The 20,466-nt window shown below is 41.9% G+C and overlaps 1 protein-coding gene across 1 annotated transcript in view; it reads right to left on the reverse strand.

The window, feature by feature from the left end:
* Nucleotides 1-20,466, reverse strand: part of Tada2a (transcriptional adaptor 2A) — a 46,198-nt gene that overhangs the window by 16,764 nt on the left and 8,968 nt on the right. Inside the window, exons 4-8 of the mRNA XM_055620402.1 lie at nt 19,658-19,717; nt 11,431-11,522; nt 8,125-8,282; nt 6,097-6,185; nt 5,012-5,084 (exon numbers count right to left, since the gene is read on the reverse strand). Coding sequence (XP_055476377.1) covers nt 5,012-5,084; nt 6,097-6,185; nt 8,125-8,282; nt 11,431-11,522; nt 19,658-19,717 — 472 coding nt within the window. The remainder of the gene's footprint in view (nt 1-5,011; nt 5,085-6,096; nt 6,186-8,124; nt 8,283-11,430; nt 11,523-19,657; nt 19,718-20,466) is intronic.

The following is a 20,466-nucleotide window of genomic DNA, read 5'->3' on the forward strand; positions in this document are numbered from 1 at the left end:
AGAAAAGAAGTATCTTGAAGATCAGTGCAAATTAAGGCTAATTTTGATAAAAATATTTTTGTAATTTTGTAAAATGCTAACTTTACTGTGTTGTTTCCCAAGACTTGTGTAGGAATGCTAAATTAAAACAGAAGAAACCTTAGGACGGTACTACAAAAATAATCTCTAAATAAATACTTCTAACCACTGGTTCTACTGCCCAATCATGTCAGTGCCATTGGCTCCAGGCAACAAGGGAAGAAAAGAAAGAGCAGCAATGGGAGGAGAACTGGAATCCTTCCAGAGAAAAATTAGTATTTGAAACTAACCCCTTTCCTTATAAAGCACACTCAGCAACAGAGATTGCAAGATCTTAACAGTACGGACAACCCAGGCAGACGCAGGGCAGGATGTAAATGAGAAGGCAGGCTCCGAGAGACTGAGAATCATCAGTTCATATCCTGCTCTGAGCCAGACAAACTGGCCAGAGACCACCAAACAGAACCACCCAGAACCCACCCACTGACACAAGGCCCTGAACTCTCAGCTCTCGGGAAGAACAGTCGCTCTGTGGTTACACTGGGGACTGATAGTTTCCAAATGGCTGGCCTTAAAATATTTCAAGAAGTGGGCAGAAGACAGAGGCAGCTCCTTCCCACTGCAATGTATTTCTAACATTGTTCAAAATAGCTAGCAACATGTTTCTGTTTTCTTGACAGAAGGCACTTACTGCTTGCTTGGCGAGAAAATCAACTGAGAGGACTAAACAGCAGAGAGGCCAATCAAAACCCTCACTGCAAGGGCACAAACAGGTGATGCCCAGAAGCAAGCTTTCCAAGTCACACCTGCAATCCCAGCACTGGGGAGGCTAAGGCAGGAGGATTAGGTTCAAGGTCATTCTGAGGTCAGTTTGTGCTATGTGAGAGTCTTCCTCAGGTAAACAAGGGGCAAGACTGCAGAGATGGCTCAGTGGTCATGAGCTCTTGCAGAGAATTCCTAACACCCAAGTCTGGCAGCTCAAAATGGCTTATAATTCAAGCTCCTGGGGAACCTGACACCTCTAGCCTCTGTAGGTACCAGCACTCATATGAACATAGCTATGTACACACACACACACACACACACACACATTAAAAATAGTAAGTATTCATAATTAAAAATAGTAAAAATAAAGCTCTTTAGGGGGCTTTTGAGATATTTATGTTGTCCTGGAACTCACTACAGAGACCAGGCTGACCCCAAACTCACAGATCCTCCTGTCTCTGCCTTGTGACTGCTGGGATTAAAGGTGTGTAAAAAAAATCCTAAAATATTAAGAGGCTAGGGCGATGGCTCAGTGGGTAACAGTGATTGCTACAGACAAAAGGACCTGAGTTGAAATCTTGAGAACTCATGTAAAAACTGGGCATGGCTGCATATGCCTGTAACACTAGGTCTGGAGGAACAGAGCTGGACAGATCCTGGGAGCTTGCTGACAGCTAGCCTAGCCAAAATGGGGAGTTTCAGGTTCAATGAGCAACACTGTCTCAAAAAGTAAGGGGATAGTGATAAAGGAAGACACCCGACATCTTCCTCTGGCCTTCTCATGCATACACATATGCATGCATACACACACACCACACACACAGCCCAAAGTTTAAAAAAATAAAGTGCTGTCCCTCAGAAACATAATAAAATAGGGCCAGATGTGGTGGCACACACCGTTAATCCCAGCACATGAAAAGTTTGATGGCAGCCTGGTCTACAGAGTGAGTTCCAGGGCAGCAATGGATTCATAGCAGAGCCCTGTCTTGAAAAACAAACCAAGTAAATAAAATAAAAACTGTCATCCCACCCCTGCAAGCTTTTGGTCAAGATGCGCAAAAATAATTCTACAAATGAAAGCTATGTGCCCTGATGGTTCAAGTCAGCTGCCAGGAAGCCAGTCTTTGAATGTAAAAAGGGAGCACTTCTATTCCCACCTCCTCGTAGTGCGGGTACACAAGGCGAAAAGTGTGAGCCAAGAAAAGAACAGCAACAAAATCCTAACGATGTGAAGGCTGGATGTGGTAGGTGTGGTGGTTCTTGCCTGTGATCCCAGCACTGGGAAGGCCAGTACAGAAAAATGGCCACAAATTTGAGGCCAGCTTAGGCTACAGTGTAAAACCCTAACTCAATAAACAAGAAGAGATAAATAAATAAGGGCCAGTAAAATGGTTCAGTATGTAGAGACTCACACCTCCAAACTTGACAATCTGAGTTTGATCCCTGAAATCCACATGGTGGAAGAAGAGAAGCAAATCCTGGAAGTTGCCCTTTGACCTCCATGTTAGTGTCATGGTATACATGCCGGCACACACATACTGTACACATACAAGTAAACAAACATTATCCCCTCAGAAAACCAACAACAACTAGAGAGTAGTGTGCAGTGCTAAAAACAGACTGTGGGGATGGTCTGCTACTCGCTACCTGTACATAGCAGGCGAGTACCTGACCTTTCCATGCTGAATTTCTACGAAATGAGGAACCGTAACAAGCGAATGCAAAAACACCAGCTGGATCTCTGGTACACAGTTAAGTGCCTAAACCTGGGAATTTAAATTAAATATATATATTCTGAAAAAAAAAAAAAAAGAAAAAAAGAAATATGCTCTGACTGAGAAACCTTGATGAAATTAGTTTTCCACAGATATGGCATTAAAAGTCTGGCATGGTGGCATATGAATGAAAAGCAGACAGACACACCAGGATCCCAACCCAGCCTGGTCTACACAGCGCTTCTAAGCCAGCCTTGTCTACAGAGCTAGACCAAAACCAAATAGCCAGAAGGAGCACAAACTAGACTAACCTGTAACCCTGAGAAGCACTGCAAACACTGACTCAGCATACAGAGTCTGATGCCTCCAGCTTGCCTGGGTTATGGAATAATAAGCAGAAAGATGATTCATCCATAAGTTTAGGACCCTGGCACACTTAAGAAAGGGGCTATTGAGGCTGGAGAGATGGCCCAGTAGTTAAGAGCATTGTCTGCTCTTCTGAGGTCCTGAGTTCTATTCCCAGCAACCACATGGTGGCTCACAACAATCTATACTGGGATCTGATGCCCACTTCTGGCATGCAGGTGTGTATGAAGACAGAACACTCATAAATAAATCTTAAAAAGGGGGGACTGTCTACATATTGAAAGATTTTCCCAGATGAAAGGAGTTAAGCCTGGGCCTTGTGGTGGCACATGCCTTTAATCCCAGCACTTGGGAGGCAGAGGCAGGTGGATCTTAGAGTTCGATGCCAGTCTGTTTACAGAGTGAGTTCCAGGACTGCCAAGGCTACACAGAAAAGCCATGTCTCAAAAAGGGGGGGCGGGGGAGAGGGAGATGAGGGAGATGGGAGGTAGGAGATGAGGATTGGGTTTACTAAGCATCTGCCTGGAAATCTCACAATGTCACAAGAGCAGAGCGCTGAGTTAATGTGTCCTCTATGTTTCTTTCTGAATCAGTAATAGCTTACTTCAAGAAGGTAGGAGATGGTACCATTTATGAGAACTTCCTTATTTTCCTCAGACATTGCTTCACAGAACAAGCTTTTCCTGGGCTCATGCCGGGAACCTTCTGGTATACTTGGAATGCAATTAACTATCCCTCTATTGTATCCCATGCCTCTATAATGGGCCATAAAGCCAACTTTATTGGGTAAATTCCATGAATCAATGCAAATCTTTGGGTCACAACGAAAGAGCTTGTTGGCATAAGTCCATATTTCTTCCAGTACTGTGAGTGAGGGAGCCTGAAAGGAATGTTGCTAACACCCAGTCACATGGAGAGTATAATGGTATGGAACAGCAATACCACTCTGCATTGCACACCACCATTCACTGCAGACATTATACCCTGACTAATCAGTGCCACTCATTCTTCTCTGATTTGGGACACAAAGAAACAGCAAGCAGGACTCTAAGGACTTGCCCAAGATTCCACAGTGACTCAGATGCAAGCCCAAACTTGAATCAATGTCCTGATTCCCATCAGTCTGTGCTCCTGTGTGCCAAGTATGCTTAAAAGTTCCTTCTTGTTGTTTTCTGAGTCTTCTCAGGCTCCTGGACCCCTTCACTTAGTGTTCTATGAGACTGCTGGGGTAACATACGCTAGCCATGGTCACGCTTCCAGAGAAGCGTCCCCAGTAAATGCAGCCCCTGAGAACAGGATCAGGAATTCCAGATCATTCTTGGCTAGAAGGCAAGCTGGAGACCCTAAGCTATGTCTCCATTTTTAAAATGGGAAAGGGGAGCTGGGAAAACAGCTCAGCTGGTACAGTTCTTAACCTGAACCCATATAACAGAAAAGCTGGGCTCAGTGGTACATACTTACAATTCCTGGAAGATGGAGACAACCGCATCCCCAGGGCTCACTGGCTATCTAAGACTTGTCAAGTTCTGGCTAGAGTGAGAGTCTCAAGAAAAATGAAGGGCAGTACCCAAAGAATGACACGTGAGGTTACCCTCTGACCTTGAGATGTATGTTCACATCATATATACATATATACAAACAGACACACACCCAGGCACAAATGTCTATCTAAGAACAATAATAATAAAATTTAAAATCAACAGTTCTGAGAAATAGGAGCTCCCATTTTTGTTCTAAAGTACACGCTTGAAGAATGACCAATCCAAGGTCTGTATACCTTTTCCCTAAGGAGGGATGGGCCACTTAATTAATTACCTCAATGTGGGCTTCCCTCAGCCCAAGGGATTGGATAGTCCCCAATCACTATTAAGTGATCAGTATTCTTACTATCATCCCAAGTCATTCAAATGGGTTAAAACTTGACAAGAGGGTAAATTCAACAACTTAACCACTAGATTTTGTTTTTCTGTAGTGCCTGAATTCAACCCAGACCTTAGGGCACACTCTACCACTGACCCAAGTCACCAGCCCAACCACTAAGCTCTGAATTTGCTAAAGGAAGGGGACATGTTTTATTAATCTCATAAGCACCCAGCACAGTTTTATCAACACTTGTACCCATAAGCATATGATAAAATAAACGTTACCATGTAAGATGTCTGAATCATCTTCAACAAAATCAATGTCTCTTAAGTCCCATTCTGCATAATTGTCAAACTCCTGTTAGAGGGGGAAAAAAATCCAAATCCATCAGTTTTGAGTAATGCCTTTACAATAGCAATGCTTCAGATGCAAAGAGAAAATCTTTGAGGCAGTATTTATGAAGTACTATATTGGATACTACTCTACGGGAAAGTCATAGGACAAATATGAGAGACTTTCAGGCAGTCATGAGAACAGAGCACTGGGATAGGACATTATTAGGAGCAAAGACAAGCTTATTATTAATAGTCTGTTCATTCCAAAGAGAATCTTTGATTAGGCCTTCAAGTATTATGGTAAGAAAGCTGCCTGCATGGATTCATTTTCCTTTTACCACCTTTTGAGGTAATCTGTTTAGTCTTGATATCACTTATACACTACAGTAAGATCAGTTCAGTCCACTCAAGGATAGTTGGGGAAGAAGGTAACTATGGGGTATGAGGAACACAGTATTAATGAACACATGCAATACACAAAGCAGGACTCAACAACCACTACCCAGCCCGTAGCCAACTTGGGAAGTAAAATTTTATTGGAACACAGGCATATCTATTTATTTATATATTATCTGTACTACTTTTTTTGTTTTTCTGAGACAGGCTCTCAGTACATAACCTAGGCTTATCTGAAACTCAAAATGTCTTAAAGCTATTTTTGCACAGTAACACCTGCAACAGAAACTTTCTAATCTAAAAAGCTTAAAATGTAACTTGTTCCTTGGCTTGCCAACCTTGACAGCACAACCTTGAAAATCCCTCACTGTAGAATGACAACTGCACAAAGTTCACCCCTATGAAGTTGGTGGGAGCAATACCACTGCACCCTAGGAGGCCAGTTCTCCCTCAGAACTGTCACTGCTAAAGAGGCAGGAATGCTCAGAACGGGAAAAGGATCAATCGAGATGTTATTCTACAGGCTTGAAAATTACAATGTTTTGGAAAAAAAATCTCCCTTTAGAAAGAGATAATAACCTCATCAGAAACAAAAATATTTTTTTTCTTATTGTATGCTAAAAGCAAGTGCTTGTTACCTCAATGAAATCTGCCCGAGCTGGCATGTATCCTGCCATGTCCCGAGACAGCAGTGAGTCAAAGGCAGGCCGGGGAGGGTCATCTGCAGCTGAAACAAACCGTGGTTTTTCTTAATTAATAAAGCGTTAGCATGAAAATGTCAAATGTCTTTATATTCTAGATTTGAATTTCTCAATGTATGATGGCATAAGCCTGCAATCCTAGCACCTGAGAGGCAGAAGCAGGAACATCAGAAGATTACGGCCAAAATATATGAAGGCTGTATCACTATGGAGCTGAGGGTGGCTCAAACTCTCACAATTCTTTTGCCTCCGCCTGCTGAGTACTAGGTTACAGGTATGGAGCACTTCCTCTGAAACACATTTCTTTGAGAATAGGGACCTAAGAGAATAAAAAATGTAATTATGAAAGAACAATAGCTTCTTTTTGCATATTTGTTTTTGAGATAGGGTCTCTCTATGCAGCCCTGGAACTCACTATAAGCACAGGCTGGCCCTGAATTCAGAGGTCCACTTGCCTCTGCCTCCCAAGTGCTAGCGTTGTTGTTTCTATTTTATGCTGAGACTAAGTTTTTCAAACTCACTATATATCCTACACTACTCATAAGCTCACAATCCCCATGCCTCAGCTTTCCAAGTGGCAATCCTGGGGTTATAGGTACAAGCCACCATACCCACCACACCCCAGACTGACTTCCTGGCGAAAGAAATTAAGCCAAAGGGATCCTCTAAAAACATCCTCTGGTTTGCATGTATTTGTGCAGGCAGGCATGTGCCATGACATACGTGTGAAGGTCAGAGGACAACTTTCAGAAGTCAGCTCTCTCCTTCTATCACATGGGTCCTAGTGATTAAGTTTAGATCATCAGGCTTGGTGGCAGGTACCTTTATCTGCTGAGCCATCCTGTACCCCTGTCCTCTGATTTTTGCTTTCCAAAAATGAAAGGAAATGAAAGTAGACTTCTCGTCAGTGTTGATATAGAACCCAATTGTCCTGTCTGTGCCTGCTCCTTTGATCCTTAGGACCAATATCAATTTACAAATCTCACCCGACTCAGAAATAAAACATCCTGGACTGGGAAGTTAGTCAGACTGTGTCCTGGTGCCAGACTGCAACTCTACACATTTGAAATCCACTGTCTCAGTACCACTAGCACTTGGGAGGCAGAGGCAGGTGGAGCTCTGAATTTGAGGCTAGCCTGTGCACATAGTGAGTTCCATGACAGCCAGAGCTGCAGAGAGACCTTGTTTAAAAAAACAAAACAAAACCTTGTACAAACTGTTCAACCTTTAAAAAGTCTTAGTTTATTCGTGTGTAACAAAAAGCATCCATTTATTGACTTCACTGAGGTGCTAGTAAGAACAAACTGGGGCCTAATGGACTTGAGGAAAGTGCTAACACCCAAAGTACTGTTCAAACAGGAGGTATCAGCAACTCTGAGGTGGTCGGCTATAAAGTTGTTTCCAAAGAGAGAGGAAAGGAAGGCCAATGGGAAAGCATTCATGTATCACTTGTGCTCTGGGTTATTCATAGAAGACACTAGTTTGTAATTCCTAAAGTCTTGGTTACATTGTGTTAAAAGACCCACTGATGCCCACAGGCACAGAAGATTGCCTTCACTGCTGTAACCAAGTACAAAGTACTCCTTGGACTTAACACCAAGGCAATACTGGATCCTGGTTAGCAACTCCTACCTCTGGTTATAAATGATCCAAAGGGATGATAAGGCTTGTACAAAATGACAGCATGAACAGACTGGCCCCTTTGCGACATATCATCTTACAGAAGCAAACATTAATGTTAATATATTCTAAAAGACCCAGAATAGAAAGCTACAGCTCTGACCTCTGGGATGTGCTCCCTCTTTGCCATATCATGGCCCTGATTCAACAGCTATCATACCAAACTCCTCTTCCCTTCCAGAAGCTCTTTATCTGTCCAAGTCATCAAATCACTGTTTACGTTCTTATGGAGACAGAGCCCAAGGATGGGCTAAACACCTCTTACCCAAATAGGCAGGCACTTACAGTGAAATGGAATGGCTGTGTCAGCAGTTTTGGCTGCCTCAGCTTGCTTCAGGTTGAGCAGGGTGGATGCGAACAGAGGGTTATTGATGAAATGCTTCATGTAGTGCTTCTCACACTCCTCCTTTGTTTTGGTGCACATTTGATTAGCCACATCCTGCCTAGAAAAATATGAAAAATGAGGAAAGAGAGTAGTTTCCTACTTATATAGACCACTGGAAGCTTGGTTTGTTATTCTGTATTTGTAGTCAAATCAACACAATATCCATAATCTGATAATTCCAAATAGATGTTAGCACAACAGTGATACACAGATACCCAAATCCTGCTACTTCAAGATACAGAAACAATAAAGGGACCTTTCCTTTCCACTGGAAAGAAGATGACTGTAAGTACCCATAAATTTACAGGCTGGGTATGTAACTCAGTTGGTCAAGCACTTTTTCCTAGACCACATGAAGCCCAGACATGGAGGTACATACCTATAATCCCAACATTTAGGAGGCAGAGATAGAAGAGTCAGGAATTCAAGGTGATTTTTTGCTACATATTGAATTCAAAGGCCAGATCCTTGAAACCCTGTTTCAATCATCATCATCATCATCTATAAATCTCCCCGAGGCAGGCCAGAGAAAAAAAAAAAATGAGTTGTAAATAAGAAGTCACCTTGGAACCAGGCATGGTGGCAATGCCTATAATATCAATACTAGGAGGTAGAGGCAGGTACTCTCTGAGTTTTAAGCCAGCATAGTCCACCTAGCAAGTTCTGGATCAGCCAGGGCTACAGAGTAAAAAGAGACACAGTGTGGTGGCTTATGCTTTTAATCTTAGACCTTGGGTGGTGGAGGCTGGAGGATCTCAGAATTCAAGGCCAGCCTAGCCTGTATACCAAGTTCCAGGACAGCCAGGACTACATAGAAAGAAGTTGTCTAAAAAGAAACAGCCCCTCTTTCAAAAGGTGGAAGGGGAGAAACAATTCTTATAAGTTGTCCTTTGACCCCTATGTGCATGTACCCATACACATACACCATAAGAAATGTGACTTTAAAAACATTTTAAGGGGCAGGAGAGCTGGCTCAGGAGTTAAAAGTATTTCCTCTTGTGGCTCACAATTACCTATAACTCCACTCCCTTTTCTGGCCTCTGGCATGTGAACACCAGTGACAAATGTCTATATAGATACCCACACATGCACATAAATTTAATAAGTAAGTAAATAACTAATAAGCCTTTAAAAAAATCTTAAAAGATCATCAATAACAATAGACGCCACCATGGAACATACAAAATGTACAAAAATATCAGGTAACTCCCATTACTTGGAGGGCAGAGACAAGTGGGATCTCTGAATTTGAGGCCAGCCTGGTTTACATAGCATTCCATGCCAGCCAGGGCTACACTGAGACCCTGTCAAAAAAAAGTATATAAATCTAGTTTTATTTTTGCATGTTTTATATTATATAAAACACCTGTCATGAGAATACATTTCTTCACTAGAATTTCTAAGAATATGCAGGGCACTGAACTACAAATACTCTGACATAATTTAAGATTGCTTTAGTATTTATTAGTCTTGTATATTGTTATTTCAATTCTACAGGATAAAAAAAGAGAGAGAGAGAGACCCAAAGAGATAAATGAACTTGCTAAAGACAAATCCAGAACGTATACTGAGGCCTCTGACTCCTACCCAAGGTGATGCCGAGATCAAGGTGAAATGTCTTAATCCACTGTGTAGTGTTCCCCCACCTCAAGCTCACTCTTGCACAGCCATTTCCTTAGCGCATCACTCAGCCAGCTGTAGACAGTTTGGTTCCCTTACTAGGTAAATAGCCAGATGAGGGCAGTAACCTGAATTCTTGTGCTCTTAACCACTAAACACGATGCCTTATCCACACTGCATAGAGAAGCAACTAGGTTCTTCTGTGTGGTGATGGGGACTGAACCCAACATTTCACACAAGCTAAGTAAAAGTTCTAACACTGTGCTACCTCCCCCAGTCCAGCCATAGACTTCTTCCTAGTCTTTGCTATGAGGAAAGGAAGATGAGGAAGCTTGGCCCACTTTAGAGAAAAATTAAACCTCAGGCAAAGATGACTAGTGAGCTGCTCACAAGTGATCTGTTTTTTACCATCTTTGGTATTCCCCACAACATAGTTTTATGATGTTTAGATGCTAAATGAAATGAATGGAAACAAAATGTAAGCTGAACTCTGGCCTTCCTCTTGACCCCGAACATAGGGAGGGTAGCACACCTAATGATACCAGGTAGGACCATGAGTGCTAGCTATCGAGGGAGATCCAGGAGAGAGCCCTTCACTAACAAGTTATGTGAAATGAAAAGAGTTTAAGCCCCTAAGCTTCAGATGCTTCATGAGCAACTATGGTTAATAACATCTCTGCTCCTAGGAGACAAAACAGAATTACCAGCGTAAGTGTTCCTAAAACGCAAAGTCTGGGAGCTTGGGAGCTGGCTCAGTAGGTGAAGAGCTGTCTGTGCAGGCATAAGGACCTGAGTTCCCACCCCAGCACCCATGTAAAAGCTAGGCATGTGGCCTGCATCTGTAACTGCAGCACGATGGAGGCAGATAAAGACAGATCCTGGGAGCTTGTTGGCCAGCCCAAACTAGCTGAAACCACTCCATGACCTCCAGATTAAGTGAGAGACCTTGTCTTTAAAAAAAACAAACAACAAACAAACAAAATATCCTGGAGAGCAAAAGAGAGGAAGACTCTTGATATCAATCTCCAGCCGACACACACACATACACACACTCAAAAACTCCCACCCCGAGCCCTGAGATATATATTTGTATTTTAAAAGCGTCACTGCACCTAGAACGGTAGTAATGAGTCCTGCTTAATTCTACCAAGCTCAAGTAAGGCAGTGTAAAAGCTAGACAAAACCGATTAGGAAAGCTGTGAAAAGTTAACCTCAGGCCATCCTGAATGCCTACATCAAGCCTGATGCACTTAAATGAACATGGAACCTATTGCCCGAAATCTACAGATCAGAAGGGAGCAATGATCAGTGACCTATATGTCTCTACAACTCAGGAAGAACAATCTTGGTGTAGATGTAAGCAAAGTAACCTCTGAGAACTGCTCAGTCATGAACACTAAGCACCCTGCATTATGGGGATGTTTCAGGCCTGGAAGATGTATACATGGACAGAAACTTGTCCCCGAGTGTTTGGCTGTCAGGAAAGCAGCACCGCTCTTCACTTTCTGGGCCCTCTCCTTTGATGTTTCAATAGTGTTTCTCTCTTGAGCCCATGAGCATAGGACTACTCGCTACTAAATTCTTACCAGTTTCCAAAGCCACAGTCCATTACAGCTTCTAAAAGAGCCATTTCTTCTTGAGCAGTCCAGCTGGGGTCAAGAACAGGAAAGTCTGAAGTCTAAGGAGAAAAAAAAGATTCGGTTAAAGAACAGGGATAGGAATGCCACGCAGGAATCCCAATATTGTAGTACATGGTACATGGTTTAAAAAGACTCTACCACGTGCCGGCAGTGCACATGGATAATCCCAAGGAGAGGCAGGCAGGATCACTGACTTGAGGTTCAGCCAGACCCCGTCTTTAAAAAAAAAGGTGGGAAGGCTTGCAAGGAGACACCTGGTATCAACTCTGGCCTCCACAGGCAGGTGCACACACATTCATGTGCACCGGCATGCACATGTGTAAACATATACTCTGTCCCCACTCACAAACAAGGACTGTCATTCTCAGATACATTATTATTTTTGCTAGGATGTATTATTTTCTACCTCTTCTATCCCTACCTCTATTTGCTACAACAGTCTCCAGTAAAATAGAGCTAGGTTTAAACTTTGCTGAAAAGAATAACTGTTTCTGGATGTGTTTCAGAGTAATTACGGGTGATGATATTTATTGGCTTAGCAGTCAGGGATACACAGTGCTCTTCCAGAAGAGCAGAGCTGGATTTCTAGCACCTTTGTCAGGTGACTAAGAACCACCTGTAATTACAGTGCCAGGAGATGTAACAACTGTAGCCTCCACAGGTACCTGACTCATGTGGACAGACGTGTACCTGTGAGTACGCACGAATGCATGCACGTGCGCCCATACACACACTTTAAAATACATCTTTAAAATGACTAAAAAGGAAGTCAACTTAAAAAGAAAAGAGGCAGGTAGAGGCAGGTGGGTCTCTGTGATTTCTAGGCCAGTCTGCTCTACAGAGGAAGTTGCAGGACGACTATGCAGCCAAGACGACACAGCAAAAAACAAAAGAGAAAAAAAGAGCCCACACAGAACAAAAGGTATGCAAAAGGCAAGTAAGTGGAAGACTGAAATGTGTGGACTTTTTGCATATCTCAAAACAAATTGGTTGGGAGTGATGGCACATAGCTATTATTCCAGCACTAAAAAAGCAAAGGCAGGGTGCCTGTCTCAGACTAGTCTGCGGCCAGTCTGGCCTACACATCAAGATCTTGGTCAACCAAGGTTATGTAGTAAGGGAGACCTTTTCCCAAACAGGCAAACGGAAGGTACTATCAAGTGGGTATGGCAGCAGATGCCTGTAAATCCCAGCAATTAGAAGGCTGAGGCATCAGGATAGAGCACTTAAGGCCAGCCTAAGCCAACACAGCAAATCTAGTACGCCAAAGACATAGACAACCCCATCTTTTAACTCAAAAGAGATCAGGGGCTAAAGAGATGGTTCAGAACTCGGCACTGATTTTTTTTTTCCCAAAGATTTATTTTTATTTATTATTTATACAGTATTCTGCCTGCATGTGTGCCTACACACCAGAAGAGGGCACCAAATGTCATTACAGATGGTTGTGAGCCACCATGTGGTTGCTGGCAATTGATCTCAGGACCTTTGGGAGAACAGCCAGTGCTCTTAACCTCTGAGCCATCTCCCCAGCCCCCTTCGGTACTGCTTTTGCAGAGGTCCTGTGGTTGCCTCCCATCATAAACAATGGGCAGGTCACAAGCACTGTAATCCCAACTGTAAGGGGATCGACATCTCTAGCCTCTATGGATACACATGTACAGACCTCCCCACATGAACAATTAAACATAAAAAATAAAAATAAATAAATCAAAGGTGTGAGGGTATTCTAGTGTATGCCTACGCACTTGGAGGCTGAAGCAAGAGGATCACTGGGAGTTTGAGACCAGTCTGGGTTACATAGTGAGACTGTCTCAGAAAACGGTAACAAAAAAAAAAAACACTATCGTATACCCACCAAAACATATAATATGATAATGCCAAATGTTAGCAAATATGTAAGCAATCAACAAGTGTAATGTAACAATCATGTAGAAAGACACTCTAGTCATTTCTTAAAAAGTTAAACAATAAATTCTACTCATTATACCCAAGACATTTACTCAGGAAAAATGAAAATATAAGAACACAGTAAGCATTAACCAAGAATGCTCACAACAGCTTTATTCTTAAGAGATCCCTAACTGGGCAAGGTGCAAAGGGTCCATCAAAAGGAGATGGACATGCAATGGAGTATCACTTAGTAATTAAAGATTTTGCAAAGTGACTGGAAGACTATGGGAAGGGACTGGAGAGATGCAGAGGTAGCTCTGTGGTTAAGAGCACTGGCTGTTCTTCCAGAGAGAGGTTTGATTCCCAGCATGCACAGGGCAGCTTACATCTACCTGTAACTCCAGTTCCAGAAGATCTAATGCCCTCTTCTAGCCTCCTTGCACAACGTACATATATGGTGCACAAACATGCACGCAAAATACCCACATACATAACAAAAATAAATACATCTTTGGAAAAAGAGAGCTGGTGATAGAACAGTGGAAACTACTTTATGAGGCAGCTGGTTTCAATGGTCCCTCCTGATAAAACAAAAATTCTCACTTAACATGGGCTGAATCTGTGACTCAAGGCTTAGAAGCTTCTGTTTTTGTTTTGTTTGTTTGTTTTTGTTTTTGTTTTTTTTAATTAAGCCACCAAGTACACAAACTACCCTCACTGTAGACTGTGGGGAGGCTGCCTGAAAGGAAGTGTCCTGGAGACAATGAAGAACAATCAAGTCCTTGGTTGAGTGGCGTTAGGAAGAGTACAATGAAAACCTCCTTAAAAGGGTGCCTGAGGTACATGAAAAAGGCACTTGGGACTCATAAGCCCCAGATGTGGAGCTGATGACCAATTGGGCCTCATCCGAATTCCTGAGCCACAGCAACATGGGAGGTAATAAAGTAGTCTCTAGTTTGAGCCACAAAGTTTTCAGGTAGCTATAAAATAAAGAACTAAACACTATCTGCTTTTGTGTATGTCTAAAATTTTCCAAGATAAAAGTAAAACAAGAAAATAATACAAGAGCTTTTCCAATTCTAGAGGCATTTACAACTTGTTATATCTTCTGTTGGTAACAAAAACCTCTGTTGTACTAGTAAAGCCACAGCAGTAATGATCGACACACTGGGATCTAAGCCTACACATGAGCTTATTATGAGAAACTTCAGAGTCCATGCATGAACTCACACCAACCAGCCAACCCGGCAAGCACCGTAGAGATTACGTAAGTAGGAGAGTCACACAATTAGCTGAAAGGGCTGTCATTTCTAAAACTGTTTTAGAATATTGGCTACCACCCATAGACTTATAATACAAAGTTTCCACAGTATAGTAGGGGGAAAAAAGGCTTTTCTGAATAACATTGAACTTCAAGAAGAAAAAACAAGGGGAAGAGAGCTTTTTTTTCCCCTTCTTCTTAAAGTTCAATGTTCTTTAGACCCCTTGACCCAAACTTGGGTATGAATGTCTCACAATGGGCCTTGGAAATCTATAGGTCTATGAAGCTCCCGGGTAATAAAATTTAAGAATTCCTGTCATAAAGGGTGTGGTAGAAGAGCTGCCTTCTCTTGCTCAAGGTCCTAAGAATCACAAGACAAAAATAGTTACAGAATTCAGAAATCTCTATTAATGCACCACCCACCACAGCATGAGTAACTCCCGAAAATACAGCACTGTGAGATGAGAAAAGTACTGAAACCATTTAAAGCTATCAGATGCTTCGTGCTGGAAAGAATCAAGATTTTAGAGGCTTGGAGTGTAGAAAGCCGAAAGCTGGTCACCACTTCTATAAAAGGAAAGATTTGTTGGAAAAGCTAAGATTGGCTAATAAGAGCTAGTAGTAAGAGAGTATCAGAAGCCCCCAGACACTTCCCTCAGTTCAGAATGCTGAAAGGTGTTTGTATGGGTGGTGAACACGTGAGAAAGGATGATGTAATAAGAACGAAGTGGACTTGGCTAAAGTGAAACAGTGTTTTAGCATTATGTGGTGCCCAGAATAGCTACAGAGAGCTCACAGTCAGCTTTCCTACAATGGCTGACCATGGCTACCAACTACCTAAGCTATATAATTATTTCATAAGAGGTTATTTTGCCATTTCAAATGAATAAATTTGGATACTGGGGATGCAGCTCAATAGTAGCATCCAATTCTCTGCACCATAAAATAAAAATAAAATAAAATAAAATAACAAAATCAGAGTCTAGAGAGCCTTATGTGGATTTGGAAAAGGTGAATTAATTTTCTGAAGATATAGTAACTTTTGGTGAAATGAACTCAAAGCCAAAGCTGCTCTGATCCTACTTTCCAACCCTTCATTCAATATGCAACTGGCCAAAGGGGGAACATTTTGGTTATTGTTCCAAACTTCGTATCAGTGAATATAAGATTTAAAAGAGAACAGGGTACTCCCTTGGAGGTGGAGGCAGGAAGATTCAAGATTCAAGGCCATCCTTGGCTATATGGCAAGTTTGAGACCAACCTGAGCTACATGAGACTCTATCTCAAAAAACTTAAAAATTAAAGAAGAGACTGCAGACATTAGCAGCACTTGCTGCTCTTCCAGAGGACCTGGGTTTGGTTACCAGAACCCATGTCATGTGCCTCACAACTGTCTGTAACTCCAGCTCCAAATGATCAGCTGCCTCTGGCCTCAGATGGCACCTGAATTCACATGCACATATCCACCCACATGCACACACACCTACATATAATTAAATAAAAATACATATTTTTAAAAGGAGAGACTGAAAACTGTATCAGCTAGTTGTTTTCCCCAAACTCTAAGTTGCTTTTCTTTGACTGATTGTGACTCCCAATCACATAGGTGCAGGAACACTAGCAGGAGCCAACAAATAATCAAACTCATGTTGATTCTCCTTCTGAATGCTTTTGTTTTATTTTGCTTTTGAAATAGGTTCTTATGTAGCCCTGCCTAGCCTCCAACTTACCACATAGAAAACGAGAAAGACCTTTGACTACTGATCATTCTGGCTTCATTTCCCAAATACTCCCAGGTACTGTCTGTGTGCTACTATGTCTGATCTTATATGGCATTGAGGATGGAACCCAGAGCTCTGAGATGGATGCTGGCAAGCACTCTACCAACCTGAGTTACATCCTTAGCTTCCTTTCTAGCCTTTTGGGTTTTTGTTTGTTTGCGTGGCTGGTTGGTTGGTTAGTTTGGTTTGGATTTTCTAAAACAGGGTTTCCTTATATGGCTTGGAGCTCACTCTATAGAACAGGCTGGCCTCAAACTCACAGATATCCACCTGCCTCAGCCTCCTGAGTGCTGGGATTCAAGGTATGTACCATCATGCCCAGCTTCCTTCTAATCTTTTATAAAACACACATAAATGTGCTCTGAATTACATAGTAGGCAGAATTCTAAACATATTCTACATTTCTCCCAAGATTCTTGTCTATTTTTCAATCAGGCAGTAGGTACTACAGATAAAATTAATTAAAATTAAATACTCTGCAGGTGGAATTAAAATTACTATCAACTAGCAAAGTAGAGGGACAAGGCTGGTTTATCTAGGTGAGACCAATGAAATCATACAAGTCCTTAAAAGTATTAGAGAGGATGGAGAAATGGTTTAGCGGTTAAGAGCACTGGCTATACTCCAGAGGGCCTGGATTCAATTCTCAGAATCCATACTGTGGCTTACAACTATCCAGGGGATTTGACATCCTCTTCTGACCTCCAGGAGCACCAAGTACCACGTGGTGCATAGACATATATACAGCCAAAACAAACATAAAAAAAATTCATTTAAGTTTTTACAGGAAGGCAGAAAAATGAGAGAAAGTGCTTAAGCAGGATAAAGTAGTAGGTCAGAGGCTCAAGCACTTTATCAACAGGCTTCAAGGACTCCCAGTGTCATTGGCTTTGAAGATGGCAAAAGGGGGCCAGGAGCCAGGGCAGTCTCTAGGAGCCAAGAACAAACTCTGGCCAACAGCCAGCCATTATCTAAGGAAACAGAGGCACCAATCCTTCAATCTCAAGGCAGTAAATTCTGCCAATAACCCAAATGAACCCAGAGATAATTCTCACCCAGGCTAGCCAAACACCTCAATTTCAGCCTCTCAAGACCTTCTACAACCAGTAAGCCTGCTGCTCTGCTGACCTATTGGATTGTGTAACAATAAGTATGTGTTCTCCTAAGCCACTTAATTTTTCATAATTTATAACAGCAATTGCAGAAAACTAATGCAGTGCCAAATGATTAATCTACACCGTGGAATTATTACTTAAAGAAAAACTGTACCAGAAGCTAAGTGTCAAAACTTGTTTTAGCTGCTTTAAGTGCTCTGAAAACAAACAAAACTTTCCCTGAAATGCAAGGGATCACTCCAAAGCCTGGTGCACACTAGGGAAGGCCTCCAAACGAAAATATTTTAACACAATACATATGCCTGTCAAGTAGACCCGATCATTCACGTTGGCTTATAAAACTGCCTGTACTCCTGGCCAGAGCTGGGAGAGTGGCAGCATTCTTTCTTTATTGAGTCAAGTCTTATCAGCCTATTTACTAGTTTGCCTCTTCAATTTTCTTTATCTTGTTTTATCTTTAAATATGGGGGTTTATGTGTTTCTGTGCACATATGAGTGAGGTGGCTATCGAGTCTAGAAGAGGGTATGTTTCCCTGAAGTGCAGTTACACGGAGTTGTGCGTTATTCAATATTGGTGCTGGGAACTGAATTCCAGTCCTCTGCAAGAACAGTTGGCACTCTAAACTGATAGCTCATCTTTCCAGCTGTATTATTTGTTTGGTTGTTTGTTGAGACAGGATGTGATAGTTTGAATAAAAATAAGTCCTATAAGTCTCAGACATCTAACTACTTGGTCTGCATTTGGTGGCTTTGGGAATGATTAGGAGGCATGGTCTTTGTTGGGAAAAGTGTGTCACTGGGTGTGGGCATAAGGCTCCCAAAGTCTCCTGTCATCCCCATCTCTCTGCTTCCTGTTTGTGGGTCAGGATGTAAGCTCTCAGCTGCTACTTCTGTGCCTTGCCTGCCGGCCTAAAGCTATGCTCCCCAACATGATGAATGGACTCCCATTCTTCTGGAACTGTAAGCCTCAAATAAACCCTTGTATAAGTCGCCTTGGTCATGGTGGTGTTTCATTACAGCAATAGAAAAGTAAAGTTACCAGGTTGGAGATGGCTCAGAAGTTAAGAGCACTGGCTGTTCTTCCAAAGGTCCTGAGTTCAATTCCCAGCAACCACATGGTGGCTCATAACCATCTATAGTAAGATCTGTTGCCTCATTTTGGCCTATAGGCATACATGCAGGCAGAACATTATATATTTAAATTTTTAAAAGAAAGAAAAGTTATTTCTCAAATATCTATCAAATAGGGATGAAGTACTCAAATGCCTGAGACTTATGGGGACCATTCTCATGTAAACCACCAAAAAGGGACTCACACTACATCCTTCACTAACCCAGAACTCATGGCAAACCCTCCTAAGTACTGAGATTACAGTCATGAGCCACCATACTGCTGTTTATATTACATGTGTATTATTGATAAGCTATTTTTAAAAAATCTCTTTTCCTCCTTTTTTTCCTTGACTGAGTATCTCTCTGTATCCCTAGATGTCCTGGAACTCACTGTGTAGACCAGGATGGCCTTGAACTCAGGTACCATCAGCCTCTGCTTCCTGAGTGCTGGAGTTAATGGTGCATGCCACTACCCAGCTGCATTAAGCTATTATTTATTTATTATAACAGTCTTTAAAAAAAAATTCATGTGCATTGGCGTTTTGCCCACATGTATGTCTGTGTGAGGGTGTCAGGTCCTCTGGAACTGGAGTTACAGACAACTGTGAGCTGTCATGTGGGTGCTGGGAATTGATTGAACCCAGGTCATCTGGAAGTACAACTGCTAAGCCATCTTTACAGCCCGCGTTTAAATACCCAAATATCTTTGTTTTGTTTTATTGAGACAGGGTTTCTCTAAGTAGCCCTAGCTGTTCTATCACTCTGTAGACCAGGCTGGCCTCGAACTCACAGAGATCAGCCTGCCTCTGACATGAGTGCTGGGATTAAAGGTGTGCACCACCGCCTGCAGGCCAATACTTACATATCTTAATAGGTTACAAAGAACTAAAAGAACTACTAAATAATTATCAAATTCAGAAGAGAAAAAGGACAGATACACAGAAATAAAATTATCTCTTAGTCTAAATACTTGAAAAAGAAATGAAAGTTTCCATCAATGTTATCATTACCATTATTTCATAAGTATGATCACTCTGATGTTTCTTGTACTCAAATCCTCGAGTGAAACACTGTGAAGAAAAAAAAAGTTAAATTACTAAAAGTTACTTTAAAAAAAGTGCTTTCTTAGGGCTGGAGATGAGGTTCAGTTGGTAGAGCACTTGCCAAGCATACACAAAGCCCTGGATTCAATCCCAGCACTTGAGAGGTGGAGCCAGGACGATCAGAGTTCAAAGTTATCCTCACTCAGCTACACAGCCACTTCAAGGCAAGCTAGGCTACAAGAGACCATATCCTTAAAAAACAAAATAAAAGCCAGGCATGGTAGCAAATGCCTTTAATCCCAGTACTTGAGAGGCAGAGGCAGGTGAATTTCTGCAAATTTGAGGCCAGCCTGGTCTACCAGGACAGTGAGGGCTATATAGAGAGATCTTATCTCAAATCACTAAAAATAAATTAATGAATGCAAAACAAGGCAAAACACAGTTTGAAGATGTTCTGCTTTTTCTTTTTTGTTTTATTTGAGGCAGGGTCCCCTGCTCTTCCTGTCTCTCCACTTCCCAAGTTCAGAAATTATAGGCACTCATTGCTACTACCAACCTAGGGTGCTCTAGTCTTATAGCTATAGTTTTTTCCATTGTTTTTTTGGTATACTAAAAAGAATTTTGCTATGTCGATGAGGCTGGCTTCATCTTCCTTCCTGCTGTTCATCCTGCCAAAGTGCGCTGCATAACCAGCATATAATCTCTCTCTCTCTCTCTCTCTCTCTCTCTCTCTATATATATATATATATATATATATATATATTTTTTTTTTTTTT

The sequence above is a fragment of the Psammomys obesus genome, unplaced genomic scaffold (genome assembly GCF_907164565.1).
Source record: "Psammomys obesus unplaced genomic scaffold, mPsaObe1.curated_primary_1811, whole genome shotgun sequence".
Lineage (NCBI taxonomy): Eukaryota > Metazoa > Chordata > Mammalia > Rodentia > Muridae > Psammomys > Psammomys obesus.